Source organism: Sus scrofa, chromosome 7 (genome assembly GCF_000003025.6).
Source record: "Sus scrofa isolate TJ Tabasco breed Duroc chromosome 7, Sscrofa11.1, whole genome shotgun sequence".
NCBI lineage: Eukaryota > Metazoa > Chordata > Mammalia > Artiodactyla > Suidae > Sus > Sus scrofa.
In genome coordinates, this window is record NC_010449.5 from 13,906,953 (window position 1) to 13,922,841 (window position 15,889).

The 15,889-nt window shown below is 38.1% G+C and overlaps 1 protein-coding gene across 4 annotated transcripts in view; it reads right to left on the reverse strand.

Annotated features, from left to right (window-relative positions):
- Positions 1-15,889, reverse strand: part of DEK (DEK proto-oncogene) — a 33,916-nt gene that overhangs the window by 5,391 nt on the left and 12,636 nt on the right. For 3 of the 4 annotated variants that reach the window (XM_001927909.6, XM_005665607.3, XM_021100232.1), the window contains exons 7-9: positions 14,821-15,009; positions 956-1,091; positions 496-644 (exon numbers count right to left, since the gene is read on the reverse strand). In XM_001927909.6, the coding sequence (XP_001927944.1) occupies positions 496-644; positions 956-1,091; positions 14,821-15,009 (474 nt within the window). Of the gene's footprint in view, positions 1-495; positions 645-955; positions 1,092-9,145; positions 15,010-15,889 lie in introns of all 4 variants that reach the window. The other variant, XR_002346333.1, reaches the window with a different exon arrangement.

A 15,889-nucleotide genomic window follows, 5' to 3' on the forward strand; every position in this document is an offset into this window, starting at 1 on the left:
AATTTCAATTTCATTTTACTATGAAAAGTAGGCTTTGAAATCTTCCAGTTTTGATCTAGAATATGGAATCTCTATGGAATCATACTCAAGATTAGATCACTTTATTTCCTGAGAAGTAACAAAAGAGCTTCACAGAAGTTTGAGCTAAAAACCTAATCTACAAGATCTCATTTAACACAGTAACACTGAAAATAAGGGGGTCCACAAGATTCTGCTTTTAAAAACATAACCTAGAGACACATCAATAAAAATAGTTTCCAGATGAGGACGAGAACATTTCCTATGAAGTTTGGAATGTATCACCTTAAAGGTCACTGTGTGCATTCTACTGTTATTTATGAAATGACTCCAATGGGGCAAATATTTATTGAACTGACATGTTCAATAAACATTTGTTCAATGAATGAATATACATAAGAATCTAGCTTTGAATTGAGGGATGGGTGAAAGAATGATCAAATAAAAGCAAAATGATCTCAGCATCTGCCCAATCACCTCTTTGCAAATCTGCTTCATTGTGACTTCCTCCAAGTTAGCACTGGCCAATAACTTCTTTACTGTTTCCTTTAACTCTTCATCTGTAGGCGGTTTCTTCAACTTTTTAATGAGAGGTTCATCATCTGAACTATCTTCAGATTCACTTTCTAAAAGTAAGATTTTATTACATGAGAATAAATATTTGTACATAATAAATTAACATTCAAGATACAGAACAATTCTGTAAGTATTCGCCAGAAGCTCAAAGGAGATTAGATCAAAAAAATTATAAATCACCACTCTACATTACCTATAAAACATGCACTGGAATTGTCAATTTTGAAAAATTATAAAAACTGGGACACTACTGCCCCCCAGTGTCCTCCAGTTTAGCTATTTTTCACACAGGCTTAAAACTACGTTGCGGCACATAAGTTATATCTTTATAGTTGCTGAAAATGTTTCATTTCCAACGTACCTTTTTTGGAACTGTTTTGATTCTTCTTGGTGGTGCTGCTATCTGCCTTTTTAACATTAGCACTTTTTACAGATTTTTTACTTTTAGAAGTGGCTTTCTGTTTGGGTTTTTCTTTTTTGGCTGTCTTTTTTGGTGGCTGTTGGAAAAAAAATCAAAGTACATACAGTGATGAGAGATTAACTGCCATCCCTCTAATCCTCCACACCCCTCAACAATATTACAGAAACATTAATGTAGTCAATATTATCAATGAAAAATTATGACTACCAATTTTTGAGATGACCAATATACTCACCACACTTAATTAGAGGCCCACATTTATTTCATACTCTACACAGAAAACTTCATATGCATAATAAGACCTTGCTTAAACTTGAACAATAACCTCTAAATACAGGTACCATTAATATTGTTATTTATTGTCAATCTATCCCAACCAACTAAAAGGTAAGTTCCATGAGAACAAGGATTTTTTGACCTGCCTGTGTTCACTGATACATCCCTAACTCCTAAAATACTGCAGAGTGCAAAGTAATCGGCCATTAACTATATAAATATGAGGAAACCACAGAGAGGTTGTGTCCACTGTCATGTAATTAATAAAATCAAGTGAGATTCAAATAGATCTGAGTCCAGAATTGGTATTCTTAAACAATAACTCATAGCTAATAAACGCAAATACACATGGACAGATTAAAAATGAAAAAACTATAGTTTGTACTTTGTCTTAAGTAGTCTATGAAATTAGGAAATACTAATCTTCATTAACTTTTTTTTTTTTGGCAGCATCCATGGCATGCGCAAGTTCCCAGGCCAAGGAGTAAACCCACGCCACAGCAGCGACCCAAGCTGCTGCAGTGACAACGATGGATCCTTAACCCTATGAGCCACAAGGGAACTCCTTCGACATTCTTAAAGGTTAAAAAGTATTCTATACAAGGCAAGCGTCCCAAGATAACTTCAAGTCTCATATTTATACACTAAAAATACTACTCACTTTTGATAGAATGTTTCTCCAAATGTTTTATACTCTTATTAATTTCTGATTATCATCAAAATATGTTTTTTCCCCCACAAAGACAGACATTGTGTTCAACTTAAAAGAAAACTAAACTATCCAGAGCAATCTGCTCTAAAGTTAGGTTGGCTCAAAGCTATTTCTAAGTGTAGTTCATTGGATTTTAGTGTGTCTTTCCTCTTGCTACACTGCCATCCCCTATGCAAAGTCTGATATTACCCTGCATAACCTCAGTAATATAATGCTGGCCAGGAAGCAGCTAACCTACCTAGTTTAACTGCTACTAAAAATGCATTTAAGAATGTGCAGGGGCCAACGTGCTTCTAAAAGTCTATGAACTTACCTATGGATTTTTGCTATTTAGAGGCCATTTATACTTTCTTCTTAATTCTCAGAGGTGTTCCAGATAGTGGGGGTTGCCAGAAGGGCATCAATGAATGGTTCATTAGTTTTCTATCACTAACTTGAACCAAGTTTTATTAAGCGTCCACCTACTTCATAAGCACCACATTAGGCTCTGAAAAGGAATACGTAAACATCCCCAAGTTCTGCTGATGCTCTTAATACACACAATAAAATTATCACTATTACAGAAGCATTCTTCACTTAAAGGTTCGTAAAATCCGGACCTGTAGGTCATGCACATAAGAAACTTATTACCGAAAGGGTTGGGGGGAATGAGCGAGGAAGGGATAGCAATAATGTTTTAAGTATTATTACTTGATCCCTATTCAAATCAGATAATCAGAATCAGATTTTTTGTGTGTCTTTTCTAGGGCCACACCCGCGGCATATGGAGGTTCCCAGGGTAGAGTCTAATCTACTCTAGAGCCACTGCAACGTGGGAGCAGAGCTGCGTCTGCAACCTACACCACAGCTCACAGCAACGCCGGATCTTTGACCCACTGAGCGAGGTCAGGAATTGAACCCACAACCTCATGGTTCCTAATTGGATTTATTAACCACTGAGCCATGACAGGAACTCCAGAATCAGATAATTAAAATACCTCCAGAGCCTTTAAAGGCCAGGGCATTAAGGCTATTAATAACAATATGGTGCCACTTTTAAACCTGCAAATTGAGAGTGATAATAATTTGAAAAAAAAAATCTGCAGTGATAAAGAATAATTAAGCCATCTTCATAAAATGTTACTACTAGATAAAGAACTGAAACTATGCTTCCTTCTTTATTTATTTATTTATTTATTTATTTTTGTCCCTTTTTTTGGCCTTTTTCTAGGGCCGCTCCCGCAGCATATGGAGATTCCCAGGCTAGGGGGCAAATCGGAGCCGTAGCCACCGGCCTACACCACAGCCACAGCAACACGGGATCCGAGCTGTGTCTGCAACCTACACCACAGCTCAAGGCAATGCTGGATCCTTAACCCACTGAGCGAGGCCAGGGACTGAACCCGAAACCTCATGGTTCCTAGTTGGATTCGTTAACCACTGCACCACGACACGGGAACTCCCCTTCTATATTTAATCTTGACAGGAATAGTGTTCTACAGATTTTTAAATGGACAACTAGCCTATTAAATATTAACAAAACAGTATGCAAACATATTGTCACAAGTGCTATAGAAGATACAACCAAATAGGTAAGAGAGTGGGCTCTGGAGGAGTTCCCATTGTGGCTCAGCAGAAACAAACCTGACTAGTATCCATGAGGATGCTCATGCTGGCCTCAATCAGTGGGTTAAGGATCCGGCACTACTGTGAGCTGTGGTGTAGGCTGTAGCTCAGCTTAGATCCCATGTTGCCATGGCTGTGGTGTAGGCTGGGCAGCAGCTCCAATTTGACCCCTAGCCTAGGAACCTCCATGTGCCGCAAGTGCGGCCCTAAAAAGCCAAAAAAAAAAAAAAAAAAAGAGTATGTGTTCTAGAAGCAAGCTGCTTAGCTCCAACACATCTTTAGTTGCTAGTTTCCTCGTTTACAAAATGAGAGAGATAATTAGTGGCCTTGTGGGGGGGTTAATATATTAAAAGTAAAAAAGTACTTTTAATGGTGCTAGGCACATAGGAAACAATAAATATTAGCTCTCATTACTAATATGAGTGCTTCCTTTAGTAAAAAAAATTTCTTTCATTATAGGCATCTATTATCTTCCAATAACTTAAAAGTTTTCTTTAAAAGCTAAGCAGAGGAGTTCCCTTCTCAGCTCAGCAGTTAACGAACCTGACTAGGATCCATGAGGATGTGGGTTTGATCCCTGGCCTCACTCAGTAGGTTAAGGATCCAGCATTGCCTTGAGCTATGGTGTAGGTTGCAGACACAGCTAGGATCCCAAGTTGCTGTGGCTGTGGTGTAGGCCGGTGGCTACAGTTCTGATTTGACCCCTAGCCTGGGAACCTCCATATGCCAAGGGTATGGCCCTAAAATAGCAAAAAAATTAAAATAAAAGCTAAGCACAATAATAACAATAAGATATAAACACAATGACACTTGCGTTAACCATGATACATCATGCGTATTTCATTACATTCTGGTAAACAGGGCTAACTCACAAACCTCCCAGTCCTCACAAACATCCAAACCCCCATAATAATAAATTATGTTATTTATACTGTATTTCACTCATCTTTAATAAATAATTACAAATTACTTTGAGATGAAGTTAAGGTAGGAATTCAGTAAAGTATCTTTTATACCATTAAGTGTGGGCCTGGGGAAACAGTGAAAGCTGAATAGTAAAATAAATAAATTCTGTAGAAACTCATACCTATAGATTTAATGTTACACAGGGAAGCAATCAGATAACTAACTCACATCATGTGCTTTAGCCTTGCAGGTGCTAAGAATCACTTCAGCTGCCCTGAAGATATTAGGTATAGGTAGAAGACCTAACTTTGGAAAACAAAGTATCTCAAGGACAGACCTTGATATGCAATACGCAAAACAATTTTTGGGAGTTAAGGCAAATAAGGTAATCTGGTATTTTGGAAGTAATGAAAAGGGGCCCTGGGAGAGCTGAGAAGTTAAACCATACCTACTTAAATTTTACATTAACTTTTCAGTACTTTTATTCCCCTTATGCTCTTTAGGAAAATTGCATTCATGATTCTAAACACAATTTAGCAATCATCTCCTCCAAATCTTTCATAATAGCACCAATTTGATTATTCTATAGTCCCGTGACCTACCATTCATTTATCCTGCTTCATGGCAGATATTCTGAAGCAGTGAAAAAGAACATAGGTTTTTAGGGCCAAACTTGCTGGTTCAAATCCTGACTCTACCAGTGACTAATTTTTGCATTCTCAGGCAAATCACTTGTCTTTCCCTGTGCCTGATTCCCCATCTGTAAAATGGAGGTAGTAATACCAGACCTTGCTAAATTTAACACCCCCACATCTTATCTTAGATTTAGGGGTACATTTTTCAATCTACATTAAAATGATGCCTTAGAGACATTGCAAATTGAATGAACTATGGCCACAGTGCAGAATTTTTTATGAGGATAAATCAGCAAATACATGCGAAGCACCAAAGAAAGCACTTATTAAACTGAAGTTATTTACATGTCTGTTCTCCCAGTACACTCTGTTTCTTAAGGGCACAGCTGACAGTCTCCATGAGAAGAGACATGAGACTATCTAACTTAGCTCTACCTGTCCCTGGCAACCACAAGAGTGTTTGCCATATGGGAGGCACTTAAATTTTTCTTGCCATGTTCACCTTTGTATCATTTGCAGGATCTGGTTCACCAATACTCTGACCCAGGACATGGTTAAAAATGCAATTAGAAGGGAGAAAAAAGGTATTTGCGTAGCACTGCTTTCACATACACCATCTCATATGAGCTAAAAAACAAAGCAAATAAATAAATCCGAGTAGTCTATTTCACAAATGAGGAAAATATATCTGCAAACTTATAAGCCAATGTCTTACAGCTAGTAAGCAGCAAGACCTTAAGTCCAGCATGCCTCCTACTGCATTAGTTGCTTATAGAAATGACTAATACACCTATTTAAGCCAGAGTGAAACTACTGAACTAAACTAGTGCAGCAAGTCAATTACATCATAACCTACTTATTATACTGTTAAATTCAACTCCTTTTCCATTACATGCAAACGTTACTAACAGTAACAAAGAATAAAAAATGTTGGCAGAAAAGGACAACCTAACTAGGGATCAGGGCTATTTCTGGCCCTCACCTCCAAAGGTATGGGCTCTAGGATCATTTCTCTAGGGGAAAAAAAATTTTTTTAGCTAATATGGGCCTCGGCAGAATCCAGTTTTGTAGTTTTCTAATTTTTTTCTTTCATTATGCTAAACTCTCCCATTTATCTTTTAAGGCTCAGATCAAACTGTTACCTCCTTTGAAGTTTCTCTGTCTGGATCTTTGTTGCTTACCTACCCCTAAGAAAGAGGTAAATACTCCATTTGAGCTTCTACATTAAGGGACCAAACCACTTTCTGGGCTCTTAAGTGCTATTTTCCTGTACTTTTTTCCCCTTAATCTTTAACCTCTCCCCTCCCGCCAACTAGATTGAACAGCTTAACAAAAAGACCCTAAAGACCCTATCTGATTTGTTTTTTTGATCTCCACTGAAGAGTTTGGAAGTGGCACTTTTAGAAGTTTCTATGTAATTATTTCGAAAACTGAGATAGGAAAAGATCCTTGGAGACTAGATAACCTTTACAGATCTATCATTAGAATCACTGCTTGCTAAGGCAAACATTTTTTTCCCTATTAGCCAAACTTCCTGATATTTAATATCACTGTCTACTGGCACAACTCATCTATATATAGGTTGTACATTTAAGAGAAAGAGGAAAAAAAAAGACTATTAGATCAAATCATCCAAGGTGGAGCCTGGGGACCTACGTATTTTTAAAAAGCCCCACAGCTTAACTCACCTAGGAGCCAGGTAAAATGAGAGAAATGTAAGATATAGATCTGTCATCAAGCCTTTTCCATAAAATGCCAGATAGTAAATATTTTAGCCTCTTCTGGCTCATGTGGTCACTGTTGCACATTCATCTTTTCTTTACAAATATTTAAAAAATGGAAGAACCATTCTTAGCTTCCAGGCTATACAAAAACAGACCACAGGCTGGATCTGGCACACAGGCAACAGTTTTGCCAACTCCTGGTCTAGATTAGGAATGATTAGAGATATATAAAGAAAAGGTAAAAGCAAAAATAAATCAAGGATACTTACATAAACAGCTTTTAGTTTTAAATTTTTACACGCAGAACTGGTTATATGCTCATACTAACAACATTCCTAAAGCTATTGCCTAGGATCAGATTTGGACGTAGAGCTGAAGACACAAGTATATGAATGAGAAGCTCTGGAAAGTTGGATATTTACTACACCCTCAAAGCACAAAAATGAAGAAATTTCATCCTCTCTCATGGAGTCAAAATGAGATGCAAGATGTGAAAAGTACACGGCACAGAGTAGGTGCTCAATGTACCAAAACATGCTTATTGAAAGAATGGTACTTCTCTCCTGGTTGACTGTCAGTTCCTGGAAGACAAAGGCCATGTCCTTTTTTCCCCACATAGCAAAACGTTCAGGAAGAATAAAATGATCATTTTGAAACAAGAATGATGCTTCTATCCCCAAAGGTTGTTAGTCACACAACGGCCAAGCATGTGGGTTCTCTACAGCCTGGCTTCAACACTGGTTGCTCTAGCTACATCTCCCACAGCTTTACTTCTGGACAAACTACCTAATCATAAGCAAGCGTGTCTGTCAAAGTACTTTCCTACTCCCTATGTCTGTTCACACATCCAACTCTATTTCCAAGGTCAATTTCAATTTCAATCAGTACTTCTTCCATCTCTCTCCAACAGAGATTTTCATCATTCAAGTGGTATTGGAGTAGAAAATAACTTCTGTAACCCCAACAGCATTTATAGCACAGTTCTAATTTATTGAACTGAGCAATGAAAATGATTACATTAAAAACCAAGTGCTAGTCCCTTATTTTATTTATTTTTTTGTCTTTTTGCTATTTCTTGGGCCGCTCCCGCAGCATGTGGAGGTTCCCAGGCTAGGGGTCTAATCGGAGCTATAGCCACCGGCCTATGCCAGAGCCACAGCAACGTGGGATCCGAGCCGCGTCTGCGACCTACACCACAGCTCATGGCAACACCAGATCGTTAACCCACTGAGCAAGGGCAGGGACCGAACCCGCAACCTCATGGTTCCCAGTCGGATTCGTTAACCACTGCGCCACGATGGGAACTCCTAGTCCCTTATTTTAAATATCCTTTAAAATATTCTGAATATTTCAGCAATTAAACATATTATGTGGCATTATGAAGGAAAAATGTTGGAAGTACTCATGATAGTTAACACCTCTGTTATTTAATCAAATTAGGAGGCAAGACTTTTAACCTTTTAGCAAAACATATAGGAAAAAATTAGATGGAAAAAGAAAATAAATACATACATAGAAAAAGCCAGTTTCTCCTGCAGGTAGAACCTGCACCTGTTCCTATAGTAGACATAAAGCCCAAGGAAGATTTACCATCCCTCAGGAGAGAACATGCAGCTGGTGCTACAGGAGACCAAGAACCAGGGTAAGAACTAGTATGCCTGCTGATTGAACCTGCAACTACTACTGCTCCTGTATCTGCACTTGTAGGAGCCACCTCAGCACTCACTGAACCCAGGGGCGCAACAGCTCTGCAACCACTCTGTCATCTCCAGTGCCACACCATCAACCAACTCCCGCACCTGTTCTTTACTTCTTTTGCCATGTGATACTTTCTGTGAGTCTTTTTTTTTAATGTATTTAAGTATTTACTTTTCTGTCACATGATTTAGGTTCTATAGCTTTATGTTCAAAATAAAATGATAATAATATTAATACTAAAAAAAGAAGAGCCAGTTTCCAAATTGTTACGGAATTTATTTCTATGATTCTGGCTTACATTTCTGAATATGCTGTGATTTATTCAGGACCATCCGGTATTGTAGGTATTTTTGATGTGCTACAGGAAAAGAGATAAAACTGACAGCTGCCATTAATTTCAGACAGTACAATGTACTATAATCTAAAAATTGTATCATGTACTGTAATAATGTGAACTTTTTAAAAATTGAAGCAGATTTTCCATGTGTCGGATAACCATGAAGGTACTGAATCAGGTGAATGACACAAGCACTTTTTGAAGGAAGGCAAAAAAAAATCTTGGGAGAAGGCTTACCTATCTTTTATAGGCAGCAGGGCTCTTGAAGGAGGGTCTCCAAAAAAGACGCCTGTCACAGAGCCAGAATCCTGTCCTCACAGCAGAAAGGTTGTACTGGGTGAACAGATGAACAAAATAAATATTAGCTTAAAATACACTATTCTTTCAACAACTTGGCTGAGAAAACTTGAAAGTGCCAAGAGTAAAGAATGTGCAAGCTTTGCTTCATTTCACAAGATTATGAAAATGAGCTTAAATAGATTTTATTGTGGTAATTATTCAACTTTGCCTTCCAACAAAAGATTTTAATACTTTATGTAATTCTGTATTTCCTTTGATCAAATTGAGATGGGGGAATTCTTATTTTTTAGAATACAACTAAGGACTAAGAAAACTTTCACATTCACCATCCCACCACTACCAAATAATTCCTCAAATGGTCCAATCAACATCCCACTTTTTATCTGCCTTCTTCCTATAGAGGAAGACAATCTGTCACTAGGGGTTTGCCAGCTTCCCCTGCAACTAGAGGTGACCGGGTAACAAAGTACTGGCCAATGGGACAAACATGGAGATCTTTGGTAAAAGTTATCCCTCTCAAGAAAAATAAAACAAAAAAAGCCAAACATCACAAGAAGAAAGCCCTGTGCTCTTCTCTGTCTGGTACAGGGATACAAGGCCTGTAGGTAAGATCTAAGGTTAAATGTCACATGCAAATACGGAGGCTCAGGAAGAGATGTCCCCAAACCCTCGATACCTTTCCTGAACCACTGTACTGGCCCAGAACTGTCTGTGTGTGGACTTCTTGTCATCAAAGAAACAGAATCGCTTGTTTGGACATTACTGGTAGGGTTTTTAAGTATTTAGAGCTGAAGACATTCATGACGTATTTCAGAACATTCAAATAAAGTCAATGCTCATGAAGTAAAAACCTAGTTTTACACTTTCCTAAAGATACAGCATGTGTTACAACAAGACGAGAAGACAAAACCTGCACAAGTATTAGGCTAGTTTTTAAGGGTCTAAAAGATCAGAAATGTGTTCTTCAATGTGGGGAGCACGGCTTTTCCTTTCTTTTATAGAAAATAATTAAACCTCTATTCTCTCATTTTAAAAAAACTTGATGTACCAGTTCTTCCTGGCTCCAAATTACTCTTCTTCCACTGCCCTAAGTCAGCAAATATCCAAGAGCCAAGACAATTAAGAAGTTTAAAGCAGCTCTTTTTTTAAAGGAATTATTACCCAAGAGCACCTTATCATTTGAATTAATTCTAAACAAATAGAGCATTAAAAACTGCTGTTCAACCCTTGGCTACGTATCATAGAGACAGAGGTACAGAGACCCTTAAACAAAGTACCTTAGCAATTACTGGCTAACATGTCGTGAATACATCTTGTAAATGACTTAATAGGTAAATATGAAAAGTAGCAGGTAAATAATATTCAATCTGACTGGCTAATGAACAATTGTAACTTAATCTGGATTTCTGACTTCAGCAATACAGATTTTTTAGTCCAAAGGTCTCAATTTACAGAGGAAACACACAAGTTCACAGTTATTTACTCTAAGAATCTAAAACTGAACAAGAAGCTGTCCTTAACAGGGAGAAGTCTTATCTATGAAGGAAAATTTCATTTTAGGAAATAAATAATATTAACCTAGTAATTTCCCCTGAAAAAAATCTGCAAAAAAGTCCCATCTGCAAGCAATCCTTAATATTTTCAACCTATCTACATCTCTTTTGTATGGCCTCTTAGAAAACAGGACCTTTCATAGCACTGACCAAAAATACCTTCATCTAGAAGTCCCTAACAAGGCTGCCACTTAACTGAGTATTCGAAAAAACAGAGTCAGTAAAAAACAAAGATACTACAGAAATACTGTCCCTTCTGCTAGCACTTACCTTTCAAAGGCAACCTGAGACTTCCACAGTAATGGAATCAGCAAAAGTTTTGAGGAGGATAGCCCTAAATTTGAAAGGGTCTTTAGAGAAAAGAAGAATACCTCTATTTGTTGGATGGTGACTTATCAGGAAAAAAGAAAGATTTCTCAGTTCAGACTTTATTGGCATTATATTTATTTTATGAAGTCTGTCAGTATCAGCCCAAACAGAAAAACCAAAGCAGAAAATAAAGCATTATGGTACAGATTTTATATTGAGTGTCTTTATATACTTAATGTCTATAAATGCATTTTTGGTTTTTCCTCCATGGATTTATTTTCTGTCTTTCTCTTTTTCTTTTTCAGAGGGCCACATTTGCAGTATATGCAAGTTCCCAGGCTAAGGGCAGAATCAGAGCTGCAGCTGCTGGTATACGCCACAGCCACAGCAATGCCAGGTCCAAACAGCATCTGCGACCTACACCACAGCTCACAGAAAAGCTGGATCCTCAACCCTCAGAGTGAGGCCAGGGACTGAACCCGCATCCTTGTGGTTCGTCACTACTGAGCCACAATGGGAACTCCCCGGATTATCATCATTTAACCTGGCTTTCTGGCAAAAGATCCTCATTTACAGCAATGGAGAAAGAGAGGCTTTAATGTGTAGTGGGATGGTTCCACTTGTGATCATTATCCAAGAACCAGTAAGGTTATAAATCAGGGGTCATCTATATTCACAGACATCAACTAACTCTATTTATAACACTGGGGCAATCTGAGAAGCAAATAAGAAAATGAGTGTAAAATATCCTCACTTTTTTAGCCTCCACCTTAGTAATGACTGTAAAACTGCATTTAGAAATCTTACATGTGATAAAAAGTTATCTTAAGAGTAAGAGCAGCAGCTAATATCTATGTAGTTACTTGTACCAAGCACTGCTCTAAGTGCTTTAATTTTACTGTTTAAAATACTTTAAAAAATATTATTTTATTATTTGTCTTTTTAGGACCCCTCTAAATGCTTTAAATAAAGCCACTTAAAACAATCCTCTGAGGCTGGTACTATTATTATCCCTGTTTTACAGATGGGAAAGTGGGTTAATAGAGCTTACGAGTAACTTGCCCAAGGTCATACAGTGATAATCAGAGTACAGCTGGGATATGAACCCAGATAGTTTAAAAAGGCCATGCTCATAATCATATAGCCTCTATGAAAAAAATGAGATGTTTATGTTCTATCAGAACTTTTTATGCTTTAAATCTGCCCTTAAAAAGGTTTTGGGGCAGGGTGTTCCCAAAATGGCTCAGTGGAAACGAATCTGACTAGCATCCATGAGGATGCAGGTTTGATCCCAGGCCTCACTCTGTGGGTTAAGGATCTTGCATTGCCATGAGCTGTGGTGTAGGTTGCAGACACAGCTTGGATCCCATGTTGCTGTGGCTGTGGCATAGACCTGCAGCTACAGCTCTGATTTGACCCCTAGCCTGGGAACCTCCATTTGCCATGGGTGCAGCCCTAAAAAAAAAAACAAAAAACAAAAAAAAACAAAAAGGTTTTGGGAAACACAGCCAATACACATAGTAGATAGCCAAAAAATTTCTTGAATGAAGAAATCTATTACTGCAAAATTGCTACTATTACATATTCACATATAAACAAACACATTTTCCTCCTACATGTTCTTAAAATCTATTCCATAAAAACCTTAATGCTCAGATTACTCATCTTCTGTCACATCAAATATATACTAAGATACTAATTATGAAACACTTGCTAGATCTATAATATCCTTTTTAAAGTTAAGATGCATTTCATACTTAGCTTTAAAAAGTCTTTATAAATTTTGCCACTAAAACAAGCATGGATTTTAAACACAGAAAGACAAATGTAACAGAAAATGTATACATATAAAACCAGAGTTCACCACATCTTCATTATAATTCAGTAGTTATCAACTAAAGGTGATTTTTGCCAACATCTAGAGACTTGTTTTCCACAACTGGAGGCTGGGGGAGGAGGTGTGCTACTGGCATCTAGTGGGCAGTCTGCAATGCACAAGACAGACCTGCACAGCAACAAATCATCTTAGCCCAAAATGCCAAGCCACATTAATCAAGTCCTTAAGTGAGACAAGGGGGATCAACCAGTTTACACGGCAAGTTCTGACCATTAAAGGGGGCACCAAAACACTATTTAACAATAACAGGAAATCATCTCCTTGTACCCACTCTCCCTCACCTACCTGACTGAACATACGCATTAAGGCGTTAAGGAGAGGGTAAAGTCAAACCCTTGAATGGTTCAGCAGCTCTCCCTCAAGGTTCACTTTGGAAGCTAAATATTCTCAACATTTCATGAATACTACCAAGTTAAAAAAAAACTGGCAGGCAATTCCAAGAAATACAAAATTTGCCCACAAAGAAAATAAACTTCAAAGGAAAAAAAAAAAAAAAAGAGTTCCTGTCACGGCTCAATGGAAACCAATCTGACCAGAAACCATGAGGTTGCGGGTTCAATCCCTGGCCTCGCTCAGTGGGTTAAGGATCTGGCATTGCCGTGAGCTGTGGTGTAGGTCGCAGACGTGGCTCGGATCTCATGTTGCTGTGGCTGTGATGTAGGCCAGCAGCTGTAGCTCCGATTAGACACCTAGCCTGGGAACCTCCATATGCCTCAAGTGTGGCCCTAAAAAAAAGCAAAATAAATAAATAAATAAACAAACTTCAAATGCTTCTATTCTCATTATACAATCCCTGTGCTGAGGGGAAAAAAAAAATGCTGGTCCTTAAATCCCTTAGCTTTCTACAAAAAACAGAATAAACTGGTTCAAGTCAATCTTAAAAAATACTAACATACTACAAAGAAATTCTCAAAAAATTTCCTTCTTTGTGTTCCCATCAGGACATAACCCCTTCCCCACCACTTACCTACGCCAGGCTACAAGGTCCAGCTCAAATCCAGTCCAACCATCCTCATTCTTTTCTAAATCTTACACTCTGGCATGGCAATAAAACTAAAAGCTCCTCAAGAGAAAGGAAGGGTTTATACATAATCATTTCTGTCTTCAGAATTAACAATCACCAATATGGTACAGATACAGTTGCTTCAATCTATGCTTTCTGGCTACAACTATTATTTATCAAGAATATGGCAAAAAGACCAAAAAAAAAAAAAAAAAAAAAAAAGGAGTTCCCGTCGTGGCGCAGTGGTTAACGGATCCGACTAGGAACCATGAGGTTGTGGGTTCGACCCCTGCCCTTGCTCAGTGGGTTAACGATCTGGCGTTGCCGTGAGCTGTGGTGTAGGTTGCAGATGTGGCTCGGATTTGGCGTTGCTGTGGCTCTGGTGTAGGCTGGCAGCTACAGCTCTGATTCCACCCCTAGCCTGGGAATCTCCATATGCCGCAGGAGCGGCCCAAGAAATGGCAAAAAGACCAAAAAAAGAAAAAAAAAAAAAAAAAAAAAAAGAATATTTCCACAGAAAAGAAAATCATGGACTTGGAGAATAAACTTGTGGTTGCCAAGGGGGAGAGGGAAGGAGAGGGATGGATTGGGAGCCTGGGGTTAACAGATGCAAACTACTGTCTTTGGAATGGATTAGCAATGAGATCCTGCGGTGTAACGATGGGAACTATGTCTAGTCACTGATGATGGAACATGATAATGTGAGAAAACAGAACGTGTACATGTATCGTGTAACTGGGTCACCATGCTGTACAGTAGGGAAAAAAAATTGTACTGGGGAAATAACAACAATAAAAAAAGAGTATTTAACTCTGCCCATGGATAGAGAAAAAAATCCCCAACATTTTACCTCCTCTTCACTTTCTTTATCTTCCTCATCTGAAGACTCTTCCTTATTTTTCTTCTCGTCTTCATCGCTGCTGGATTCATCCGAAAGAATTTCAGGACATTTGGTTCGCTTAGCTTTCCTGGCCATTCCAGAACTATTCCGTTCTTTTTTGTTGCCTTTGCTAGAGGTTTTTTTAGATTTTGGCAATGGCTGCACAAAATAAAGATAACACCAATGAGGTATTATATTTCCAAGGTATTATATTTCAAGTGTTTTTGATAACTACTTCTCATTTCAATTCTTGTTCCTGTCTCAAGAAACCTTATTTCCAAACTTAGCAGCTTTATAGAGAGTAATTCATTCATCAAGTTAACCTTTTTGACTGTACTACTATATTAATACCCTTTCATGTGTTTAGAACCCTAAGTTTTAAATACCTAGGCAAGAGATTCTTCAAATGTTGAGTATGGACCCTACATTCTGATGTGAGACTAGAAGCCTGAATACATACTGTGTTAAGTTCAGACAAATGCTTCACTTCATCAAAATAGTATTTTGTTAGACTTGTAAATTATTTCCTTACTATAAGCATTAAATAAAACTTTTACTGTTGGAGTTCCCACTGTGGCTCAGTGGGTTGAGAACCTGACAGTGCCTGTGAGGAAGTGGATCTGACCCTGGCCTTGCTCAGTGAATTAAGGATCTGGTGTTGCAAGCCGTAGTGCAGGTCACAGATAAACCTCAGATCCAGCGTTGCTGTGGTTGTGATGTAGGCCAACAGCTGCATCTCCAATTTCACCCCTAACTGAGGAACTTCCATATGCTGTAGGTTGAGCTGTAAAAAGGAAAACAAAAACAAAATACAAAAACACCGTCACTGTCTTCTTGCTTTAGGGGACCCTCCAATCAAAGGGTTGGGAGGAACCATCCATAAAGGAAATAAAACCTCACTTTACACATTCTGAATATATGAACCATATAGTTTATATTCATATGACCTAGGGGCTCTACTTTCAATAATGCCAGGATTATATTCTCACTGATGATTTTAAATGTGCAGTAAGTGTTGAGTATGTTAATTATGGAACTA